General features: G+C 47.8%; 1 protein-coding gene across 4 annotated transcripts in view; it reads left to right on the forward strand.

Moving 5' to 3' along the window:
* Positions 1-25,143, forward strand: part of SMOC1 (SPARC related modular calcium binding 1) — a 137,711-nt gene that overhangs the window by 80,882 nt on the left and 31,686 nt on the right. For 2 of the 4 annotated variants that reach the window (XM_053928464.2, XM_053928465.2), the window contains exons 4-7: positions 4,244-4,343; positions 6,450-6,497; positions 20,779-20,868; positions 22,833-22,913. In XM_053928464.2, coding sequence (XP_053784439.1) covers positions 4,244-4,343; positions 6,450-6,497; positions 20,779-20,868; positions 22,833-22,913 — 319 coding nt within the window. The remainder of the gene's footprint in view (positions 1-4,243; positions 4,344-6,449; positions 6,498-20,778; positions 20,869-22,832; positions 22,914-25,143) is intronic. The other 2 variants (XM_053928466.2, XM_053928467.2) reach the window with 1 other exon arrangement.

Raw genomic sequence — 25,143 nt, forward strand, 5'->3', positions numbered from 1 at the left:
ACACATTTTGTCTCTTAAGGAAGGACCCAACAACTGACATTTCAGCCTTCCTGGGATGCTCCAGAGTGGGATAGGAACAAATTCCATGATATGCGTTCCTCTGGGGCCAGCACAGCCCTAAGTTTTGAGAAATGCATGGTGGGATACCAGCAAAGGCCAATTAATTACCTTGTTAATTCCTCCTGGCCTTTGTTCTTCCTGTAGATTACTGTATTTTGCTGTGTATAACACACACTTTTTTTGCCCAAATTTCTTAGGGAAAAATAAGGATGCACATTATACATGCGTAGTACTAATTCTGTATCCATATAAATGTTTTTAATTTTTCATTTATGCTTATGTGTTAAAAGTGTAACTCTAGAAAACAATAATGTTATGCATATGCAAAATAATTCCTTGGAATATGATAATCCGTTTTGTTTCTAAATATAAATAAATAAAAAATAGAATTAAAAAATTAAGACAAATGATTTTTTTTCCTGAAAGTTTGAGCCAAAAACGTGGGTGTGCATTATATACAGCAAAATACATTAATCCAAAAGTTGATTAATTTTAGGCTGGGGGTAGGGGAGGTAGAACAAATAAATAATTTATTTATTAATTCAAAAGAATAAGTCAGTTTGCAAAGAAGGAGGCTACACTAGGTAGAATTTACACCTTAACATGTGTATATACTACCAATTCTATAGAATTGATCTCGATCGTTTTTCTGCAGGAAACCTTACTTCTCTCCTATGAGTGCAATAAAACTGTTGCTATATGACCAACTTCCCCTTCCTGCACAGAGACTCTTGCGGACTCTTTGCTGATTTCAGACCGCCCCCTCCTCTGTGGCTGGTCAGAACGGGATGTTCTCTGGTTCCCGTCAGAGAACCTGGCCGTGCCCTTTTTGAGTGCGTAGATAGTTTGCTTAAAAATAATACAGTGATACATACTGTAGCTTAAAGTGCTTTCTTTTCATTATCTAATCTAATTCTATCAACAATGCCGTGAGGTGGGCATTATTATCTCCCCTTTTCAAATAGACTTGGGCAGTCTGAGACTCGGTTTGACTGGGCTTTTCGAGGCTACAGAGGGCTAGAGAGTTCCGTGGTTGGGTGATAGAAAGGTTTGCGAAGGATGGCGGGCTGCAGTCTGACTTTATGACCATTGCTTTCTGTCTTCATGTCACTTCTTTTTCTTCAAGAAGGCATCTTGAAAACTCCCTAAGACAACTTACAAACACCCTTTTGACTGAAAACCGTGGGTTAATTCACTTGGGGCTCTTTCGGCAAAGGGAAGTGACCTTGGTGGGCAACTCCTGCACTTCCTACAGTCTGCTGCCCCCCCCCCTGCGGCACGCCTGAGGCAGGTGTGCCCAGTTCTGTGTGCTCCAGTCCTCTGGGGCAACGATTCCTCATTTGGTTCCAGTTTTCTAGGACTTAGAAGCAGCTCCCAGCCTGAAGATGTTGTAATCTGGAGTCTATTCCTTGGAGCCTGGTCTGAGGAAAATGCTGAGGGCCCTAGGGAGAAAGGGGCTGTGTTTGGGCCTGTGGGCCTGGCTGGGGGCTGGGAGGCAGTGTCTGCATGTCCTCAGGGATACAATGGGCATACTCAGTGAGCACGTGGCCTTGGGACCCACTGAGCCCAGAGGTCAGACTATATTCCTTGAAACAAAGCTTTGGGCTTAAGCTCTTAGTCATGCATTTACTTCTGCTCCCACTAGCCTTGGAGGGGGCTCTGCATTCCTGGGAGGAGGGGGCTTTCCATGCAGCAGTTCTCTGCGCCTGCTTGACCACAGTGCCTGGCTGTGTGTAACAGGCAGCACTGGGCCAAAGGCACTGGCTTGGGTGCGAGGCTTGGGCAGTACCATCTTCAAGGAGAGGGAGGCCGGCCTTGACCGTGGGAGCCAAGGGGCCTGGGGGTGAGTCAGTGTGGCTGCACAGCCCCAGGGACAGGTTTCCCTTGAGGTGATTATTGGCCAAGGAGGAGAAAGCAGCCAGCCAGGCCCTATTAAAATTCTGTCAGTGGCAAGAAGTCGTCTCTAGGAACCATCCCCTGCAGGGCTGACAGCGTCTGAAGGGTACAATCCAAGTTTCCAGCCGTGTTTCCCACCCAAGCTTCGGGAGGTTACTAGGGGAGCTCTGGCATGGGAGCAGGCCGGCTTGCCAGGTGTTTCTGACACAGCAGAGAGCAATCATTGCCACAGCCACCCTGCATCCAGCCATCGGCCCTGCCAGGCACTGGACTCACACTGTTGGTTTTCCTCTCAGAGCCTCCCAGGCTTGGTGTTGTTATCCCCATTCTATAGACGGGCTCGCAGAGTAAGTCTGTCGTTGGCAGGACCAGGATTCAAACTCAGGTCTGCCTGGGTTTTTTTCCACGCCACCATTGCGCCTCCTCAGAAGGTAGCGCTGACCTTGTGTGAGCACCTGGGGCGGCGGCCCTGGCTGGGGGGCTGTCTCCAGGACATGAAGTGCAAGGGGAATGTGGCCCTGAGATGAAGGCACTGAGCACTGTTTCCTTGCACGGACAGGAGAGACGGACGCCTCTTTTACACACAGAATCATACTGGTAGGAACAGGACGCCCTCTATCTTGTTCTGGTCCTGGTTTGGGGGTTAGGTCCACAGGGAAATGACGAGTCTCAGGGAAACTATGGTGTTTGGGGTCCACACAGAAGCAGCAGCCTTCCTCACCGATCCCTCTGGGTCTCACCCAGGCCATCAGATCTCTCTTTTACCTCTGGCCCCTCTCAGGCCTCAGCACTCAGGTTGTTTGCTGTTACTGCCTATCCTCCATTTCAACAAGTCCTTGATCCAAACAGGCACACTTCCCCACCTTACTAACTGTGCAAATTGGCACACGTCTTGTCAATGAGGTCTACATTTAATGTGCTGGGGCTGTTTAAGCTGATGTTACAATTTTAGAATTGATGGAGATCAAGATTGAGAAAATATGATAATTTATGCATTTATTCAACTCATCAAATGCTTACAGTAAAAGTCAGGCATTATGCTAGATGCTTAGAATACAGAAATAGCCTGTATGTGGTCCCTTGCCTTTGGGAGATCACATTCTAGGGGGAAATAGACTACACAGACGAATGGCCAGAGCTCGTTGTGATAAGGGCTCTGAATTTGGGAAACCAGCACACGTGGAGGACCAGAGGAGGGAGGGAAGGAGGGGAGGGGGGAGGCCGGGACCACTTTGCAGAGAAGGTGTGTCACCGAGAGGGTGGGGATCTGAAGGGATTAGGAGGGGCTGGCTGGGCTGTGGAGTGTTGTTCCAGGCAGATTGAGCAGTTCAACTGCAGGGCCACGAGAAACCTGGATGTGCTCATGAGCTTCAAAGGGTTTGCTGTGGCCGGCATGGAGAGCATGTGTGGAGACACAGTGCAAAGTGAGGTTGTGGGAGCAGGAAGGGGTCAGATCAGGGAGAGCCCGAGTGCTGTGCTACGAGAAATTTGCATGGTGCTCGAGGTCCTGCATGATCGGAAGTTTAATCTCCATCCTGAGTCTAGCAAATCACCCAGGGTTTCAAGCTGGGGAGTGATGCCCTGATTTGCATTTAGGTGCCCTGTAGAGAGCAGTGGGAAGAAAACGGTGGGGTGGGAGGAGGTGGATAGAGTGGCAGCGATCGGCAGAGAAGGAAGAGTCACCCAGAATGAAGAAAAGCCTCATTTTCATGTACTATTCCCAGACAAGCTGGACCCAGTCATGGAGGCTTGAGCAACGTCACACAGTGGTGCAGAGGGACACCTAGAACCTGCAGGCACAAGTGACCTTGTTTTTACCTTAATCCCAACACGTGTGCCCTTGTCTCAGGAGAGCCACCTGAGCAACAGGCAGGCAGGTGAATGGATGCTGGGAAAGGCTGGAAAAAGAAGAAAAGCTTACCACTTGTCTCTGCTTGTTAAAGAAGGGTCGTATCAACCTACAGTGGTGGCATTCTAACTGGTCCTTGCCCAATTAGTTTACCCATCAGAATTTTTTACAGTTGGATGGGAGTGAATGCCAGTGCTTGGGGGGAAAATGTGTTGGTGTTGGTGAGAACTACCACAGGGAACACATATTGGATGTATCTAAGCGTAAGATATTCAGAGTCAAAAGTCATAAGACAGAAATAGATACATTTCTGTGGTTTCGCATGGGAGTCATGCAGAAAACAGAACATACCAGGGATGCTTTCAAGGGGGTGGGAGCTGACGGTTGATGTTGTGACCTGAGACTTACAGTTCTCCCCACTTTGACTTCCCCATACAGGTGCAGTGCCACACCTACACAGGGTATTGCTGGTGTGTCACCCCAGATGGGAAGCCCATCAGCGGCTCTTCCGTGCAGAATAAAACTCCTGTATGTTCAGGTACCGTAGGGAGGGGCGGGAAGGAAGAAAAGGGTTGGAGAGAGACCCCTTGGCTGTCTCCTGCCTCTTGTACAGGAATTTTTGGAGGATTGGTGATGGACCCGAGCCATCCCCCCGGTGAGGGAGGGTCCCACTCGAACATGCACTTGCTCTGCAGTCAGCTGGGTGATAGGGACAGTGCATGCCAGTGTGCGTGCATTTATTAGTAAGTTTAGGTTTCTGGTTTAAAGGTCTTTTCCCAAGTACCAGCGGTAACCCTTAGAACATGGCATATATGTTCTTAGCGTGAGTGCTCTGGTTGCTAGTGGCCCTGGGAGCACTGTATGGAGGTGGATTTCATGACTACACGGGAGTTCAACATCAAAGGCCGTGACGATCGATGAGTGATGTCTGTCGTGAGCACAGGAGGGGAGAGTGGTGGCCTATGTGCCATATACTTACCATCCCTGAGTGATGTAATGTGGAGTGATAGAACATTTTCCTCAAATGGCCCTCAAATCTGGTTGTCGTCAGTGGTGCTTGGGGAATTCAAAAGAATCCAGGTGTTGATGCCCCTCCTTGTAGATTCGGACCCAGTAGGTCTGGAGTGAGACCCGGAGTCTGCATGTTCATGAAGCTTCTCGGGCAGGTCTGATGATTACACAGGTTAGAGAACCGCAGCTCGTAGCGACCCTCTAGGTCAGCCCGTGGCAAAAATTAAGTCCTTTCTATGTCCAGCTTTGTGCGCACAGAGAAATTTTGCTCTTGGGTCAGCTTCACGGCACTGTGGACTGTGGATTTCCACAAGCCCCGCACTTCCCACTTAAGTTAAGATCGGAAGGGACTTGAGAGTCACTCCCTGAACCCACTATGCAGCTCAGCCCTCACTACAAACACCCTATCCCACTGTCAGCTGCTTCGTATTTCTCTAGATCTGTGTGAGTGAGGTTTCATTTATTCACTTATTTTTAATTTTTAAGTGCAAGCAAAGTATAAAACATTCTTCTACAACCTATGGGGAATTCCGAAGGCTAGTAGTCTCGCTATCCTAACATTTTTCCTTTTTCACAAAATGTATTCATTTTTCCACTGGCCCTGCTATATTAAAGGGAGAAGGACGTGGGAAGGGCAGTGCATATCTACATTAGGAAACCAAGATTTACAGGCTGAAAAGGAAAGTTTACTTTATTTTTGGTTTACATGGAAACTGGAAACCTTAATTGGGGATGTTGCGGGGAAGGGCGGGAATGGGCCCTCCTTGCAGATGACCTGGAAAGTTTCATGGAAAGCAAACAAATGCGCTAGAAACAAGCCACGCAGGGTAAGATAATTGAAATCTCACAAAATCAGCCTATAGCAAAGGGGTATGATGTACATTGGGAAAAAGTGGATTCCTTCTTTTCTTCTGTGGGTGGGTCCTCCTGTGGACGAGCTGGCTGTGCCCTGCCTGTGTGGGCTTCCTGGAGAGACAGGTGCCACGGGGTCAGGCCTGCAGGATGGGTGCACATGGCACCCTAGCACATGCAGGGGAAAGTAGCCCAACACCCGCCTGCCCCCTCCTTAAGGAGCAGCCTGCTGCATCTAGAAAATTGTTTCCATGCATCAGACTATTTTGGCCCATTCAAGACAATTGGGCCAACAATTTTCTACTTACTGCACATGGAAAATCACCGATTTCCTGCCCTAACCAGCAAGGGATGTCAATCATTGCATTTGCAGGAAGAGGGGGTTTCTTTTCGGTTGGCCCCACGGAGTGGATATGGCTCAGAACGTGAAGCTGGTGAGAGTGGGGGAGACGGGGAGTGGAGGCGAGGGGCAGTTACTGGAATGTTCAGTAAGGGAGCTACATGGATGTGAGATTTTGTAGAAGTCTGGTTAAGACTATTGCCAGGGAACATGGAAATTATGGTTCATCTCAACAGTGCTGTGATATCAGTGACATTGATGTTAAACAAACCCCACTCAACACGTGTGTATGTCCTAACTTTGTATACAATGTCCCTAGATGTGTATACTATACATATACATACCCATATGCTCATAACATCAAGCTTTGCCAACTCTATGAAAGGAACCAACCGCGATGCATTCTGAATGTCTGTGTTTCTGTTTCCCCTCTCACTCAAGGTTCAGTCACCGACAAGCCCTTGAGCCAGGGTAACTCAGGAAGGAAAGGTGAGTAGAGTTTTATGCTTTATCTACATGTTTGCTTCTAAAGCCAGTCCAAGCAAGAGTTCTTGGACAAGATGGAAGGAGCTGGGGCGAAAGCTAAAAGTGCCCTGCAGAGAACATCTGTTCTTATTCTGTGTTTCCTCCCAGAAGCACCGGAGGTAAGTAAGGCTCATCTGTGGTGGGGACCAAGCTCCCAGAATTTCCGAGGGAGGTGAGCGAGTGCAGGGCACAGAGCTGGCAGGGACCCTGAGAATCTTGGTTCCTAGGAAATTCAGACAATCAGCTTACCAGGGTAGCCAGCATTAAACCGAGAAAGATAATGGAAGTGGGCGTGCTCAAGTCTGCCTTGACTCTCTTATTTTGGAAACCTGTTGAGCACTTTTCCCCTCACAGCTTCTCCTTAATAATTATTCCAGCTCATCCAGATTCTCTTTACTAAGACTAGGCTGGTGTCATGGGCTTATGGCCTGTGCCGTTGTAGTCATGAACTTCTTAATTATTTTGTCTTTGAACCTGTTTTTTTAAGTACGTGAAGTCAACAGGACAGGGAAGTATGCACGTGAGCAGAAGAAATATGTGCAATGCACTGCCTGCTGCTGACGTTGGCTCCCACGCACACACAGCTGTTGGGATGTGTGCCAAAGGGTTCTTTCTTTACCTAGAATAACATTAAAGAGCAAATTCAAAACACCGCCACAAGTCAAGAGAGACACTATGGAAGGGAGGATAAAACTTTATTTTTAGTGTCTTTAGTGACACTTTTTCCTGCTTTTTGAACAAAGTGCCTTTCATTTTCATGTCCTATTGGGCCCTACAAATTATATATACCCTGATGAAGGCATTTGTCTGAGCGCACTTTCGTGGACCACTGCCGTGAGGAATAGGTCCCTGGGGTGTGCCGATGATAATTTCCCGTGTGGCAGACACTAAGATTCATTGCTACTCACCTCCAGGTGACGTGCATGGAGAGAGCTGTAGTTGCATGGAAAACAGCTATCAATTTAATTGCATGGGAAAGCAATCCAGAACCCCCATTTTGGGCACTCAGGTAAAACCCAGACAGGGGACCTTGGCTGAGTCTGAGGTTTCCCACCTGACTCTGGGCCTTGGGAACTTCATGCTCGTAAGAGCCCATGTGATAGTTGGGTCTACAGAGGATCAAACTGAGGTGCACACGCCATCACGGGGAGACCAAGGCGAGCCCCTGGACCCTGCTCCAGGGACTCATTGCATGGGGACGGGAAGAGGGGGCAAGGTCACCCTTCCTGAATGTAGGCATTGAGTGTCCAGAGAACCTGCCGCCCCTAAAGGCAGGTGCTCCAGGAAGGTGTGGAAGCAGAGCATGGTAACACCACCACCCACTAGAGACCAGGGGCCAACGGACCAGGTGGGCTGCTCCCCTTCCCACGAGCAGGAACGAGTAAGTGGGTGAGAAAAAACAAGTGCCTTTCCAGGTGTTCCCCAGGACAGAGGAGACAGCCACGAGTGTTGGTGGTTTTCTTTCAGTGAAAGAGGTGCATGAATGTTTCTTTCTGCAAGGACCTGAAATCATCTGCGCTGTGAAGGGAGTGTGTCTTCGATTTACTGGGGTCGAAAAACAAAGCTGCATTCCATTCTGCTTGTTGCAACTGGAGTCTCTAGAACATGGCCTTTATTTCTGGGCATGAGGTGCTGGTGGTTGATAAAACAAATTGGCGATCACACCGAGCCGACTGCCCAGATTTTCCCCATGGAAGGGAACTGAGAGCATGATGCTGAATAAAGCACCCAGCCCAGGAAAGGCCACCCATGGGCTTGGGTTTGGGTTCTTCAACCGCACAGTGGAGTACTTTCCAGGTCGATGTGGCTTTGTACCCTGAAAATAACAATAAGAATCAGACATGTGTCATGGTGGGGCCTCATGGATTCACCTGGAAGAGGGCAGGGAACCTGATTCCTCCAGGGATGGTGCAGGGAAAAGGGGGTAGAGTCTGAAGTCTCATCTCAGAGATAAGTTACCATCAATTTTTATTTCTTTGCTCTCCTACTCAAGTTGAGTTCCTCCCTCCCAGATGGTTCTGCTGAGGCTTCCCCTTTAGTGAAAAGGCTTTGGGAGGTGGATGGGGCAGGGGGGCAGGTGCAGAGAGGGATGCTAGGGCTCACTTACCCCTGAAGAATTGACTTCTGTCAGTGGGTTTGCTTTCCTTCTGCTTTGGAGGATCAGCATAGGTGCTGACCCTCTTCTCTTTGTCTGCCATAGGCAGTGCAATGAAAAGCAGTTTTGGGCCACCTGGAGGAAGGGCCACCTGAAGCCACACCTGTCCAGGAAGCTGAGTTTTGAATGGGGACAGGGTGCGAGAGGGCATTCGTAATATCCTGTGTTGGCCCGCTGAGGTCCCTCTTTCAGCTGCCATTTAAGAATGGAATGTGCTCCAGAGGGCAGCAGGTGGGAGGACACAAAGGCCCCTTGTCTGAGCTCGTGCCCACATGTGGGGTCTCCTAGAAGGCATCCCAGAGAGCTGGAGCTCGCAGCCCTGGGGCCGGCCACAGACGGATGCTAGGCCTGGCCCTTGTGCAGGGTAAGGGGTACAGCCAGAAAGGAGGTGAGGCTAGAGGGCTGGGCGTGTGAGTGGTGGGGGGTGGGTGGTGGGGGAGGAGTGGACCCAGCCTATTCTTTCTCCACCCTCTTGCATTCGCTCCTCTGACAGGGCTGGAGGGATCGGTTCTCTCTGCCTGGAAGGAATGAAAAGGCATATTGTGCAACGATGGAGAGTCTGGTTGCCAGCCAGGAACAGTGCTCCAAAGGAGAGGAGAGAGGCAGGGCAAGAGGAGGCAGGGCAAGGAGGCCCGGAGAGATAGCGGGAGGAAGGGAGGAGGGAGAGAGGCCAGGCTGTAGCCGGTCGTAGCCGGCTGGCTGGGACAGGGTGGCCTGGGTTGTTGAGGCTCCTGGGTCCACAGGTGTGTGGCCTGAGGGGAGAAGGGGGGTCAGGAGGGAGGGAGGCGCTGTTATCTTACCCAGATGCACGTGCTCCTGCAAGGGAGAGGGTCAGAACTTCAGACTATTTATTTAATCCCTTGGAATGTCCTTCCCTTGCTCTGATCTTTGGGCCCCTTGTGTTTCACGAACCCCTTTACAGGCACATGTGTGGTAATTAACACATGCAGTGTGGGTCCTGGCCATGTGTTTGAGTTTCAAATATCCATTGATCTGGGGCGCTCCCATCCTGGCCACCCCTCCCCTTCTGCTCCGTTGGTCCTCACCCTTGAGGAGCAATGGAAGGGGTCTGTGTGTGTTTGGGGGGTGGGGGACACATGTGCATCCGCATGTATTTTATGGAGGCTCCAGAGGAATGTCAGAGGAGGGGAACGGGCCCCCAGCAGCCCCTTAAGCTTTGATGATCTGCTGCCGCTAAACCAGCTGGAGGCTGCCGTAGCCGCAGTTGCCATAGAGGTGAATTTTTGGTTTCGACTGAAGGAGTCTGAAGAATGGCTGGGAAGCAAATGTCTTTAGAGATCATGAATTTACCCCGAGTGGCTTTTGCTGGCTGACCAAGGCTTGTGGATTTTCCTATGGCACCTTTTTTGGGGTCTTGATGATAATGAGTGTGTGCGATTTGGGGATCCTTCAGGATAACTACACACAGGCAGGACTGGTCCTGGGCTTCACTGCTTGTAAGGTGCCAGATGGAGGGAAGTTCTCAGCTTCCAGCAGGGTGATTGGGGGTGGGAAGGGGGCCTGGTGAAAATGACAAGGGGAGAATATTTATAAACTGATTACTGGCGGTTGTCTGGGAGTTTTTTTCTTCTGAGTACCCAGGATTTTAGAGATTCTGGGGTGCTGCTTCTATAAATGATGAGTGAAAGTTTGGGGCCACCAGGAGTTTTCTGCAGGTTGCCCTTTTCCTACTTGTAAGAAGTCTGGGAGTTAGCCACTTAAGGAAAGTGAGGTGAAAAATTAAAAACATTAGCAGACTTTGCGTACAGTTTTTGCATGGGCTTCTGTGTTTGTCAAGCCAGTCTTGGAAAGGGGCTGAATTTCCAAAACCCAGCCCACCTTTACTTTGCAGAGTCTGTGGTTTGGGGGGTTATTTTTTTTTTTATCCTTCCCTGGCTGCTCCATAGTATGTGCTCTAGGTAAACAGTGAGTCACAGTCATTCCTACAAGGTCCCTCTCTTTGTCTCTATCTTTAGAATTTCTCATGGAGGCTGGTCTGCAGATTGGTACCAACTTGGAGATCTTGTCACTCAAACGATGGACTAGGCAGCCCCCTCAGTGTGGCTGAGGGGTGTGCTTAGGGCAGGGGTCATGGATGGCGGGCACCAGAGTTAGGGAACTGTGAGGCTTCCAGCCTCAGCCCTCCTGGTTAACATACCTGAAGGAGGCTCCCCTCATTGCCCTGAGCCTGGCTGAGGTGTGCAGGCTGGCTGTCTCAGGACATTGTACTTGTAAGTCTGGTTACCTACCAGCCAGGGCTAGATTTGAATGGAGGTGGGCAGCTGACGACCTGTACGGGTTGGCTTCTGCACACGATAGATTCCCCTGTGGAGATGCATTCTCATTCTGATACTTCGCCTGCTGAGCAGAGCTGTGCCTGAGCAGCTCCAAGCCCACGAGGCAGCTCTTTGCTCCCTGCACACATTTTGCTGCTGCTCCCTGGTGCTCTGAGCCACCCTGACCAAGCCTGGCATATCTGTGTGCCAGCTTTGCAGAGATTAGTTGAAGAAGGGGTGGGCACAAGTGTGCATGAGTGATCACGCATGCTCCCTTCTTCCCACAGTTAAGTACTCCCCCAGCTTGGCTCCACCTACTCAACCCCCTGCCCTTCAGCTTGGCCCCTATTCTGGGGTCCCCAAAAGAAAGCTTATGCATGGGAGATACGAAATTAAGAATTCGAATTCTGGCCATATCCCCATTTCCAAGAACTAGAGAAAAAAATGGAGCATAGTGATCTGGTCATGGATTCTTATGCATCCCTGGTGTTAATCGGTAACCAGTGATGTTTTTTTTTTTTTTTTTAATTTGGTTCTTTTATTCTGTAATTCAGCAAATAGTTATTGAGAACTTACTGACTGCCAGGCTTGTTACAGTCACCGAGGATCCAGTGACAAGTAAACTGATAAGAGCCCTGGCCTCACCTTGCAGAGCTCACTTTCTAATAGTTCTTAGCCTCCTCTTATAGAAGTTACCTTCAGGTACAGGGAAAGCCTCCCAAGGGAGCACAGGCTTCCAGATGCTAGGAAGCTGTCACCTTTGCAGGGGATAGAGCGCAGGTGGATCCTCCGAACAGCCCTCATTGGTAGCTCTCAGGGCCAGAGCCTCTAAGGAAAGACTCTTGGCAGAGGGGGCCTGCTGAGGTGAGCATGGCCCACTGGCAAGTTCTAGGTCCCTCTGCCTTGTACCTTTATGGGGCCCCTGAAGTCCAGGTGAGACAGTTCAGAGCTTGTCAAGCCACTTGCTCACTGTTCCTTGACTAGTGAGTTCAGTTCCAGGTGTGGCACAGGAGCCTGGAGGGAGGCAGGGATTGCAGCATGTGTGGAAAGCCTCAGGAGCACGTCTGATGCCCTGTCTCCAGCTCTCAGCACCAAGCAGCTCCGGTGGTGAGGGCTGAGGAGTTATCGCTCTTGGGCCCTGTTGCCCCAGTTCTGTGCTGGGTGAAACCAAGCTGTGAGATTCAAGGGCTGCTTATTCTAAAATTTATGTGGAAAAGTAATGGAACTAGAGCAGCTGAAACAAATATTAAAAAGAAAAATAAAGCAGGAGCTATCAGTCTATATTTTTTTAAAATATATTTATTGATTATGCTATTACAGTTGTCCCATTTCCCCCCCCTCACTCCACTCCATCCTGCCCACCCCCTCCCTCCCACGTTCCCCCCCCCCCAATAGTTCATGTCAGGAAGCTCAGAGAGTCCCAAAGAAGCCGGACCCAAGGAGGAACACACCAAGGCACATCGTAATTACATTACCTAAGATTAAACAGAAGGAGAGAATCTTAGAAGCAGCAAGAGAAAAGGAGACAGTTACCTTCAAAGGACTTCCCATAAGACTGTCAGCTGATTTCTCCGAAGAGACCTTACAGGCAAGAAGGGGCTGGAAAGAAGTGTTCCAAGTCATGAAAGACAAGGGCCTACATCCAAGATTACTGTATCCAGCAAAGCTATCATTTAGAATGGAAGGGCAGATAAAGTGCTTCTCAGATAAGGTCAAGTTAAAGAAGTTCATCTATATGTTTTTTTAAACAACATTATCTTTAACATTTTTTCCTCTTATGACCCTTTATGAATTTTCAGTGGATGCTTCCCTTTGTCCTTCTGAATCAATACTGTGACCTTCCCCCTTTTAAATGTTTGTTTCATTTCCTTTTTCTTTCTTTTTTTTTTAAAGACTTATTGTTTAGAGCAGTTTTAGGTTCACAGCAAATTTAGGAGGAAGGCACATAGGCTTCCCCTATACCTCCAGCCTCCCCGCATTCACAGCGCCCCCATTGTCTCCCCAGAGTGCTACATTTGTTACAACCAATGAACCTGCGTGGACACATCATTGTCACCCCAAGCCCCCAGTGTACATTGGGTTCACTCTTGGTGTTTGTTCTACAGGAATGAACAAATGCACAATGGCGTGTATCTACCCTTACAGTATCATACAAAGTATTTTTGTTGTCCTAAAAACTCTGTGTTCCGTCTACTCATGCCTTCCCACTCCCTCCACTATGCCCCAACCGCTGATCTTTATATCATCTCCATAATTTTGCCTGTGTCAGAATGTCACATAGTTTAAATCCTAACACTTTGTTTGATTTTAAGATTATAATGCTGCAGTAACCAAGACAGTGTGTTACTGGCCTGAGGACAAACATACAGATCAATGGAATAGAATAGAAAACCCAGAAACAAGACCACTACACAGATATGGAAAACCATTTTGGACAGAGGTGCAAAAGCAATTCAGAGGAGGAAGGACACTCCTTTCAATAAATGATGCTGTGGCAGTTGGGCATCTATAGGCAAAAATAAAACCCCCAGGACCCTCGCACCTTATACAAGAATGAATTCAAAATGAATCTTGGACTTCAATGTAAAGTGTAAAGCTATCGAAAGTTTTAGGAAAAAAATAGGACAAAATCTTCAGAATCTGTAGCGAGGTGAACCTAGAGCTTTGTTGCTTAGGACACCAAACACGTGCTCCAAAATTTTTAAAATTTTGATTGTTGGGCTTAATCAAAATTAAAAACTCGCTCTGTGAAAGATCCTGTTAAGGGAACAAAACAAAAAATAAAAATCACCTACAGACTAGGAGAGAATACTTACAAACCATATATCTGACATAGGACTTTTATCTAGAACATATAGAGAATTCTAAAAAACTAAATTGTTGAAAAAGAATTCATTTTAAAAATGGGCAAAATACCTGACTGGACATTTCACCAGAGCACATAAGTAGAGGGCAGATAAACACACAAAAAGATGTTCAACATCATTAGCCATAAAGAAGTGTAAGTTAAGACTCTGACAAGGTATCACTACACATCTATTAGAAGAGCTAAAAATTAAAAAATAGGGACGATACCAAATGCTGGTGAGGATGTAGACAAACTCGATCTTTCACACATTGTTGGTAAGGGATGGAAAGTGATACAGCCACTCTGGAAATATCTAAACATACACTTACCATATAATCTAGCAATTGCACTCCTGAGCATTTATTCCAGAAAAATAAAAACTCATATCCACACGAAAGCCTGTACATAGCTGATCACAGCAGCTTTATCTGTAAGAGCCAAAGACGGAAACAGCCCAAATGTCCTTCAAGGGGAGAAGCAAACTGTGTTGCATCCATACCATGGAAACTACTCAGGAGTAAAAGGCGACAGACTATTGACATGTGCAACAGTGGATGGATCTCAGGGGCGTCATGCAAAGTGAAAACAGGCTAATCTCAAAAGATCCTATACTGCATGATTCCATTTATGTGACATTCTAGAAATGACAAAATTATAGAGATGGAGTTAGTGGTTGGGGGTAGGGTGGGATGAAGGGGAGGAGGGGATGTGGGATCTAACGGGGTAGTGCAGCGGAGACCCTTGTGATGGAGTAGTTCTGGGTCCGGGTGGTGGTGGTGGTCCCATGACACTACACACGAATAAAATTGCATGTAACTACACACACCTACCCTCACAAATGAGTGCATGTAAAGCTGGTGGGATGTGAATAAGGCCTGTGAATTACACCAGTATCAATTTCCTGGTTTTGCTCTTGAACTATAATGATACTAGCTATATAATTATAAGTTACCCATATAATCGCCTTAATTATGAAGATGTTATCATTGGGGGAAACTGGGTGAAGGATACATGGGAACTCCCTGTGTTATTTTTGCAACTTCCCGTGAATCTATAAGCATTTCAAAATAAAAAGTTCAAAAAAAATTAGTGAAGTCTCCTGTCTTCCTCTCCCTCCTCTCCCTCCACCTCCTCCTCTCTTTCTCCCCTTCTTCCCTTCCACCTCTTGTCTACCCCTTTCATCAGCTTTAGGTTTTTGCTCTTATTCAGGGGAATGTAAAACTTGAGGATGTGGGCAACTGCTTGCAAAAAAACAGTTTTAACCTTGTTTTCACTTTTTGGGGCAAGGGCGTGTGCAGGTGGGTAGACAGAATGTAAAACATTGATCTTTGGCTCTGGAAAGGACCCAAAGTGCCCAGGTAGCATCTGCTCTCAAAGCTCAGCATTGGGACAGCTCACAGTACGTTTCTGAGCCTCGCTGGTCATGGGACACACATCTCAGGAAATGCCAAGGTTGACTAACATTCCATCGTTCTCCTGGTATGATTCGGGCCAGATTTTTAAGGGACTTTTGCAAACAGGAGCAGCTGTCTCTTTATGATGCTCAGAATAAGTGATCTTGGCCCCCACAGTGGGTCCCAGAGTCGCATGCAGAAGGGGGATGGTGGCTTTGGCATAAATGTGGCCCCTTCGAAAGCAAGAACCTACCACACTCCTACCAGGCTAAAGTTTATCTCCGTGTTTTTGGAAAAGATGGCCGATGGAGGCCTAAAAGAATGTGAGAGTGATCAGTGGTGGACATGGTCTGGGCAGAGCCCAAAATTGGAGGGGACTTGGGATTATTGAGAGACCTTCCAAATCTCAGGATGGGGGTGGTGGTTTCCTTTTTCCCTCGTTCTCCAAGGCTCCTCAGTCTTGAGACCCCAAGAGATGCCATTAATAAGGATTCCTCCTCTGGCCCCTTTGACACATTTGCTTTTGAAGGACCTGGAAGAGAAAGCTCTTTGTATGTGGTCAGAATAAACTCATTGTACACCCAAACAATTAACTCCTCAATGGACTTGCCAGACCCTTGAAAGGCCCAGCCCTGCTTCCCTGGACCTCTTGGGCTCTATTCAGTCCCTAAAGCACACCAATGTTTTTGGGTTTTGTTTTGTTTTGTTTGTTATTCTGAAAAGTCTTTTCCTGAGAATAGTCAGAGCGGATCAACATTGTCCTCAGCCCAGCATTTATCTCCACTCGCCAGCGAATGTCAATCAGGAATCAAAAAGCTAAACAGAGGAGGCTTTGAACGGTGTCATCGGGGGTCGAAGTGACTTCCAGCTGTCTGTGCGTGGGCCAGGCCTTCTCGCAGGGCAAGGAATTGTGCTGTCACACAAACCCGCTGTCTGTACAGGCTCCCAGAGCTCGTGCGGGGGCTGCAGCTTTCTGGGGCTGCACCTGCAGGGAGGCGAGTTGGGGGTGGGGAACACTGGAAGGCCACATGCCATGACTCTGGGTCTGGGCAGTTTCCAAGGCTGCTCACTGCCTCTGGGGCCTTGAGCAAATCACTTTCTTACTGAGACTCAGTCTCTTTTCACCAGCCTGGTGACTTCCTCCGCCCTGCACGGTGGTGAGAATAGATGAGCAAAGCCACTGCCAGAAACTTTGTTGCTGAATGTGGTAATATTATCGTTGTTGTTGATCTTGACATCATCCTTCAGAAAGCCTTTCAAGTGTGTCTTATTTACTTCTTTAATGTTTCCAAATTTACTTTTTTCTCCCTGGAAGAAGAGTGAAAATTTCAAATTGGCTTTTTTTTCAATGTTTTATCCACTTCACCTCGGCCTAGACTAGAAGTGTGTTGTGGTAGGTATATCAAAGAGAAATAAGGTCTTACTGGTTGAGGTCCAAAAGAATCATCAAGAATAAATGTCAGGCATCAAGTTATCGTGTGCATATATGTAAACTGAGGTTCAGATATACTTTTCTTTAAAGTACACAGAGAAGTCTCCCCTCAAATCAAGAATCGCTCAGGGCGTCTAGCGGCTGCCGCCTGGTGATTTCTCTGTGATGACTTTCACTCTCCCTCCGCTTTTGTTTTAACAGCTTTAGGGAAGTACACTTACATACCACAAAGGTACCAGTACTCACTGTCAGTGTACAAGTCAATGAGTTCAGCACATTTCTGGAGTGGTGCAACCACTACCAGAGAGCAAGTCCATCACTCCCCAAAAGAAACCTTGTGCCCATTTATAGGTAAACCCCACTCCCACCCCCAGCCCCAGGCAACCACGGATCTGCGTTGTCTCTACAGATTCATCTTCCCTAGGGACTTCATGCACACGGGTCATACAATATACAGTATTTGCCCATGGCTGCTTTCATTCAGTGTAATGTTTTTGAGTTCCATGTACATCGCCACATGTATTAATAATTCATCCCTCCTAACTGCTGAATAATATTTCTTTATATGGAGATATCACAATTTGTTTATCTATTAACCAGTTGACAAGCATTTGTTACCAGTTTGAGGCTGGAGATAGCGCTGCTGTGAAGATTTGTAAACACGCCTTTAGGTGGATATGTTTTTAGTTTTTTTGGATAGATTCTCAGGAGTGGAATTGCTGGGTTGAGTGGTAAGTTTATGTTTAAGTTTTTTAAGTAATTGCCACTCTTTTCCAAGGTGGTTACCTTCCCATCAGCAATGAACATGGGTTTCGGTTTCTCCATATCCACACCAACACTCAGTACTGTCAACTGAAAAAATTTTAGCCACTCTAGTAGGTGTGTAGTGGTATCTCATTGTGGTTTGAATTTGCATTTTCCTAATAACTAATGACTTGGAGCATCTTTTCATGTATTATATTTAGTACCCTTATTTGGTGAAATGTCTGTTAAAATGTTTTCCCCATTTTAAAATCAGGTTGCTCGTCTTCTTGTTGAGTTGCAAGATCACTTTATTTTTTAACTTGAAGACTTTGGTAGGATTTTAATTTTGCAGATCCAATTTTAAAAGTAACCGGGAGGAAAAGATGTTTCAGCACTATGATGCGTCCTTTGAAAGGCCTTTAAAGTCTTTTTCTCCTACACAGTGTCCTGAGGCTGGGGAGACAGGCAGCTCTCCTTTTTAGAAGAGGCTATCACTGCCCAGAGGAGAAAAGTGAGGGGATCGGGTTACCGACTTATTGCATGTAACGCCTGGGTCTGGAGTGTGACCCCGTTGGAGACTGGGAGGCCAAAGCACATGTGGGACCTTTTCTCTCTCCCCAGTGCCCAGTGTGGGGCCTGGTGTTGCCCCAAGGCTTGCCAGGAGGCGGAACTGATGTGGACGTTGGACCCAGGCCTTGGACCTATTTGGTGGAAGGGAGTGCTTGTTTGCTGGGTTGGAAGCCAGGTGCCCAGGTGCCCGGAGATGGTGGTCAGAGGGTCCTGTTGGCTTTGGCTTGGCTTCCCATCCTTTGGGCACGCTGGGTTTCACAGGTGGCTCTCCTGGCAGCAGGGCAGCTTGTCTTTTCTCACTTCATAAAGATTTCCACCTAGGGCCTCCCTGCAGCAGCACAGCTGTATCTGTTCACCCGCAGTGACCCTACCCTGCAGGGAGATTGGGTTCACTCCCCGCACGCCGCTCCATGCTCTGTGGGCTCTGGGCCTGCATCCGAGCAATCGAGGAGGTCCTCGACCTGCACATGCGCAAAACTTCCTGGGGAGCTGGAAGCCCTTCTTCCTTTCCCGTCAGCAGACGGTATTTTCCGACTGCTGGACCAGATGCGCAGTCCCAGGCGCTCATCTGATGATGGGAGGAACAGACAGAATGTGTTCTGTTGTCCTTTTCCCGAGAGAAACAGCTCTTGGAATATGGGAGGATCTTAACTGAATATTAAAATATTACATAAGCCATTTTCCACTTGAGTTCTCACCCAGAGTTGTCCCTCTGGCCATGCCTGATTTCTCACCTTCCCTTTGTTACCCTTAAGACTCCTGTCCACCCTGTGCAGGGGGGCTGAGCACACGGTGCTGGGCTACTTAGACTCCAAACTCTGCATCCAGCAGGAGCAACCAAATGTGTATTGCAGCTGCCAAAGGACTTCATTCAATGGCTCCTTGGATTCCATGGGAAGAGGTCAGGGGAAGTGATGCTATTAGAACATGGCATTGTGCGGCTCTGCTCCGTGTTTATCCTCCCTCAATGACTTCCAGACCAAACTTACCCAGTTTGGCATCAAAGGTGTCTATTCCGGACTCCAGTTGGAGGCAAATAAAATATCCAGCGTAGTTAGTTACTCTTCTCTTCCTGCTACATCGTATCCCTTGGAATGATTGTCCGGTAGTGCAGGATCGCCTTGGCCCCTGTGGGAGTTTGGTCTTGGTGTCAGCACATGAGAATATTAGCAGGGTCAGGTGTCACATAACTGTCGGGGTGCTGGCCTCAGCCTCCAGCAAGGGTTAGCGTCTGTAGAGCTCTCCAATCTTAAGATCTCAAGGGTCGGGTGTTGGTGTAAGAAAGGGATCAGGACTCCGCGTTCTTTTTCGCTCCCTCAAGAAGACGCAGGGAAGTCAGCCAAAGGCTCTGGGAGCTCCACGTGGTGCCCGGTTGTTATTGTTGACGATCTGACTGGCTTTGCAGAGAATGTCCGAGAACTTGCATTCTCCACGAATAGCTGACGCTGGGAGAATAAAGTGTTCAGCTCTAAAAGATTGCTGGGGGTCTTGGGAAGAGGAAGAGATGGTAGAATCCTAAAAATGTCTGAGACCACAGGGCCCTCGTTCTCTCCCCACACTGAAGGAGAAAACAGAATTCTCCAAACTGTGCCTTCTCCCTGGGGGCAGAGATACCTGCTCCCAGCTTTCACCAAGGAGGCAAACATTGGTTGTGGGGGGAGGGAGCATGCTCTGTTTACATATACAACACAGATATACATACAGTACACACAGTATACATAGAAGGTATCTGTTTTATTAGGAAGGTGATTAGGAGAAAAATGCCTAAAAGTGCTTCTTAGGTGGGCAATAGTGAAAAAACGTTGAGAAAGGCTGCTGTAAACTAAGGTTTTATTTTGATGGAAATAACTGAGTCCCGAAAGGTGAAGCCAGCCTGCACTCGCCCCTGACCTGCAGAGGTCCCTGCTCTGCGGGCAGCGCCGCCAACGCCGCAAGGACAGGAGCGCCAGTGCTTTGCTAGCACCGCGACCTCCCTGCTTCTGTCGTCTGTGTTAGACGTTTGAAAGCAAATCCAGGCTGCAGCTTCCCAGGTCCCCTCTCATGTCCTGTGCCGTCCCCTCTCACAGGGAACTGGGGTACGTGCTGGGTCCCAGGGTTCCCGATCTCTTCAGTTTAGCGTGCTGGAGAGAGAATGGTCCTTCCTGCCTTCTCTTCTTTTTAATTTTTAAATCTTATTTGTTTGCTCATTTTAATTTTTCCATCACAGTTGACATACAACATTATATGTGTTTCGGGTTGACAACATAGTGCGCAGACATTGATATAACTTGCCAAGTGATGGCTCCGATAAGCCTAGTTCCCGTCTGACACCATACACAACATTATCGGCTGTCTTCCCCGCAGAGAGGTAGCTGGAAGTCAGGGAGGGAATAGCACCACAGTCTCTTGTTTTCCTTAAGCTCTTTAATGAGGACCCCTGAAAGGTACCGGCTACTACCGTTCACAAGAGGGCAGGAAGAAACTGGGGACGCCAGAATTTGATGCTACAGTGTGTGACGTCCTTATCATGTGTGGCCCAAATTCAGGGCTGCTGGGGAAGACAGCTGTCCCAGCTTCCCTGTGGGGAGGACCGAGGGACTCAGATCAATGGAGAAAGGTCCTCCAAAGCCATCACAGCCTCGCTTCTTCTGTCCCTCCCTTGAGTGGGAGAGCACACGCCTGGATTCGTCTTACTGTTGGTGTCTCTCCGTGGCTCTCTCTTCCTCCCTGTTCTTTTCTTCTCTTCTTCCTCCTTGGCCTCTTCGTTGGGACTTGGCCGGGCCATGTGCAAACCCAAACCATTCAACAGTGCTGGAGAGTAGATAGTATTTACCTCAATAATGGTAGTCTCTTTTCGCTTCTTTTTAACCCTCAATTCAGATGATGGGTCTAAGCCGACGCCCACGATGGAGACACAGCCGGTGTTCGACGGGGACGGTAAGCTCTGGTGTTATTTCCGACTCACACTGCCCCACCCATGTTCAGATTTGGGAGAGGTAGGTCTTTCCTTCGGATGTTTGTTTAAGCTTTATTAGTATTATTTTCTCCTTTTAAATTTTAATTTCTTCCAGTTTAAACTGGGTTGTTTTAACCTTTTAAAAAATGCAAACCCTCCCAGGAACTGGTACACTCTCCACTTCTGGAAGGGCCCTCTGTCCTTGCCAGGCTTCCTGCCGGGCTGCGGCCATCCAACAATAACACAGCCTGGCTGAGGAGCCACGGCTGAGAGAGACAGTCCGGCCAGCATCGTCCCCCCAGTGAATGAGCCAGCACGTAGACGCTGCTGCTGTGCACCCGGCTTCACGCCAGGCCTCTGGGGGACAAAGGAGAAATAGACGAGATGAAGCCCTTACTCTAAAGACAGCAGCAACCCCTGGAGAGCTTTATGTGTTAAATTATATGGTCGCAATTGTTATTGTTGTAGAAATTGATGGAAGAAAGACGTCACCATGGCCTGGGGAAAGACTCTGTGAGGAGGTGGGTGGGATTTGAGTTGGACCTTGAGAGTGGGGAGGGAGAAGTAGGGCAGTCCAGGCAGGGGGACTGGCACGGGTTGGAGGGGTGCATATTGTGGGGATGGGTGGGGGTAGTGAGGAGAGTAGCAGGAAAGAGACAGGTCATGGAACTGGTTTGGTTAAGTTGTAGAGACTTTGAGAGTTGAGTTAAGACATCTTGGAAAGGAGACATTCTAGGTCAAGAGAAATAGTGGTGGCTGGTGGCAAAATAGAGATTGGATATCCCCAGGGGATAGGGAGTGTTCAGGAGAAACTTGAGGTGCAGAAGTCTGGCCTCAGTTCGAGTTTGAGGTGCTCAGGGCCTGTATTCTTCAGGGTGCTTTGCTAAGTACTCCAGGCTCCCATGAGGAGGAGCAGGAAGCTTGGCACAGTGCCAAGTCTGACAACCAGGTTCAGCTCTTGGTGCAACATGCAGCACCCTTTCAGCAGCTTTTAGCCAAGGGTATCCGGGCTGACTGTGAGACTGGACAATGACACAGAGGGATAAAAAGAAATCATGCCACTGTTTGGTACTGTGGCTAGAGTCCCTAGCACAGTCTCAGCTCTATGTAGAGAAATTGAAATGTGAGCTATCCTTTGTAACCGATCATTTAGTGGGGCATATGCGTGCTCCTACCTAGAAGTTCACATGCTTCTGTGATCCACAAACGTCCTTTATCACTGGAAAGGTCTGGGACCCTGGGTAAAGGAGTGAATTGGGTGGGGAATGGAAACCACACCAGCTTGGGAGACCTCCCCAATATCCCCACTGAAGATCTTGTCACTCTACAGTATGTTTGGAGTCATCCTGGATTCCCATACCACCTGTCCACTGGGTGACCCAAGCCCTGGGGGGCCTAGGAGCACCCCAGTGCTCTCTAAGTGGAGGTCAGCCTCTGTTCAATGGGAAACCATTGGAGAGGGCATTGAAGCGCACATTAGAGCCCTTACTCTCTTTCCCACGTGCAGCAGAGTCTCAGCACCTAAAATCTGTTGTGGCTCAACTGTTTCCTCTAAGATGGTCTTTGTGGTTTGTTTGGCATTCATTTGTTGATTCATCCCCTTTAAATTCTTCCAGGGAAGCAGCTGAGAGAGACTTGGCTTGGCCCATATTCCTCACCTCCTGGGATAATATTTTTATTCCTGGATGGAGTGGCTCAGCGCTTCTGGACTCTGACCACGCTCCCTCCCGGAATAGGAGACCCTGCTTGGTTCCTATAAACTGATAGGGAGAGGACCTTCCATTGTGAGGGAGGGAGAGGTTTGAGGGCAAAGTGGAGATGAGGCAGATAGTCAAGCCTCGATGACTCAGGCTTTAAAAAAAGCTGTTAAAAAGTCTGAGGGTTATGCTGCAATGTACATGCTCTCTGTGCTCGGACTTTATATTCTCTCTCTCTTTTTGTCCAGAAATCACAGCTCCCACCCTATGGATTAAGCACTTGGTAATCAAGGACTCCAAACTGAACAACACCAATGTACGAAATTCAGGTAAACAACCTGCCTTGGATTCTATCCTTACCTGATCATGGTTGCCTGTGGTTACCCCATGACTACCTACAGTGTGGGCTTGCACAAGTTAACTTAACCTGTCTGGTCTTCAGTTTCTACAGCTGTAGAATGAGATTAAATGAGTTAATCCCTTTGGAATTTAATTGTCTTGAATTATTATCTCAGGAATCATCTTTCATGAGTAGATGACACTTTCAGCTAAAAAAACCAAACTCCTTTTGCCTCTGTTTTAGTATTTTTTAAAAAATTTTTATTGTTATTCAATTACAGTTGTGTGCCTTTTCTCCCCATGTTTTAGTATTTTTAACTGACTTTCTATATTTGTAAGAAGAATGGTTGGGCATAGAACAGTTGGTCTTCAAGCCTCAAGAGCCATGGTCGTGTGTGTTTTTAAGGCTCTAAATAGATGCTCAGTGTCATACCTGTTCCACTGTGATCTGTTGAGTTATCTTGTCAGTGGTCAGGTTTTCTTACTGGCTGAACCCGTTGTAGAAAGGTGATAATTTTTGAAGAATGATTAGATTTATAGAGTTCATTTACCATCAGTGAAGACCAAAGTCAATACAATTTATTCACCATCAATAAAGACCAGATGTTCACCAACAGAAAACATATTAATAAACCCAACCTACAGTTCTATTAGGGGGAAATCATTTTTCTCTCAGCCTAAGGTTTTATTGTGAGAAACGCCACCAGGCATAATTTGTGCCTAGTAGTTGAACTCAGCCATATCATCTTTTCCTTGTAGATAGCAGGGATTAGAAACAAAAGATACACCTCTTTCAAGTGGCAGACAGAGTTTTACATGGCCAGTCATTCATGAGCGTGTTGTCCTTGGCCCTTTAACTCTGTCCCAAAGGCGGTAGGTAGTGTGGGGACTAGCATGCATGGAGTGAGTTAGACTACAAGGGGAACCCATGAAGCATCGGTTGATTCCTCTGTGACTTGGGTGGGCGAGTAACTCAGTACGTGTCTGGTTCCTTGTTTGATAAAAGCTAGAGGAGCTGTGGGGCAGTGCATGGGAAGGAGACCATGTGAGCTCCCCTACGTCAGATTCTCTGATAAAACAGGGCTGTGGTTAAAGCCCAGGCTTTGGAATCAGTGAAATCTGGGTTCGCTTTTTGGCTCCAATGCTTAGTGAGTGACCCAGCCAAGTCAAATAATCCCCCTGAGCCTCAGTTCCCATCTGGGATCATGATCCCTCTCTCAAAGGACTGTGGTTAAAGGTTAACTGAGTTCATGTCTGTATGATACTTAACTGATGCCTGACTAGGTGATAAATAGTAAGTGCATGATGAATTTTAAGTACTTGTATTTGTTATTATCATCATTATTGGTAGGAAAAAATAGGAAGATTAATGATGATGCTTGCAGTGAGAATTCTTCAATCAGGAGAGAATTTGTGATTGTCACCTGAGGCGAAAGCATGTATTAGAAAGCTTCTACAATACTTAGAATCTTCTCCACCTTCCCCTCATGGGCAGGCAAATATCGTAAGTCAAAGAGAAATGGTTCCGGTGCTTGTGGGACCTGGAAGTGACATCTGCGAGTGGTCTCCCCAGTCCCTGAGCCTCCTGCAGACCTGCAAAGCCCAGTACAGGGCTCAATTCTGTGACGCAGTGGTCAGTATGAAGGTGTGCTGTCTCTGAAATTACACAGCACCTTTTGCCTGGAACACTCATTTGACATTTAGCACTTGCTTCCTGCTTCATTTTTATTCCCAAGCGGTTAATTTTTCTTCCTGGATTAGAAACTCTGTGAGGACAAGGGCTTTACTGGCTGGCTGTCTACTCTAGAGTCTGGCTCTCGGTGTTGGACTGCCTGGGGAAGGATGGAGGAGGGGAAATCGTCATCCTCGGTAAAATCAGAATCGTCGCTGTCATCACAGCTCATCCAAGTCAGGTCCTGTAGAACTTCACACGTGTCGCCTCCTTCGAGCTTTACCATTACGCTGTGAGATGTGTTGTTATTGTCCCCATCTTACAGACGAAGAGTCGGTGGCACAGAGAGAGGAACTAACTTGTCCTGAGTCACAGCTAGTCAGCGGTGGGGCTGGAGAAACCACAGATCCTTGGGAACAGAGCGCTGGTCTTCTCGAGCTGTAGTCTCTGCATGTGGGAAAGTGGCAACGTCCAGTTAGCTGACGCTGTTGCTTCCCCTCAGTTCTGCTCTCCATTCCTACTTCTATATAGTTTCCCGTTGGATGAGT

Source organism: Desmodus rotundus, chromosome 7 (assembly GCF_022682495.2).
Source record: "Desmodus rotundus isolate HL8 chromosome 7, HLdesRot8A.1, whole genome shotgun sequence".
NCBI lineage: Eukaryota > Metazoa > Chordata > Mammalia > Chiroptera > Phyllostomidae > Desmodus > Desmodus rotundus.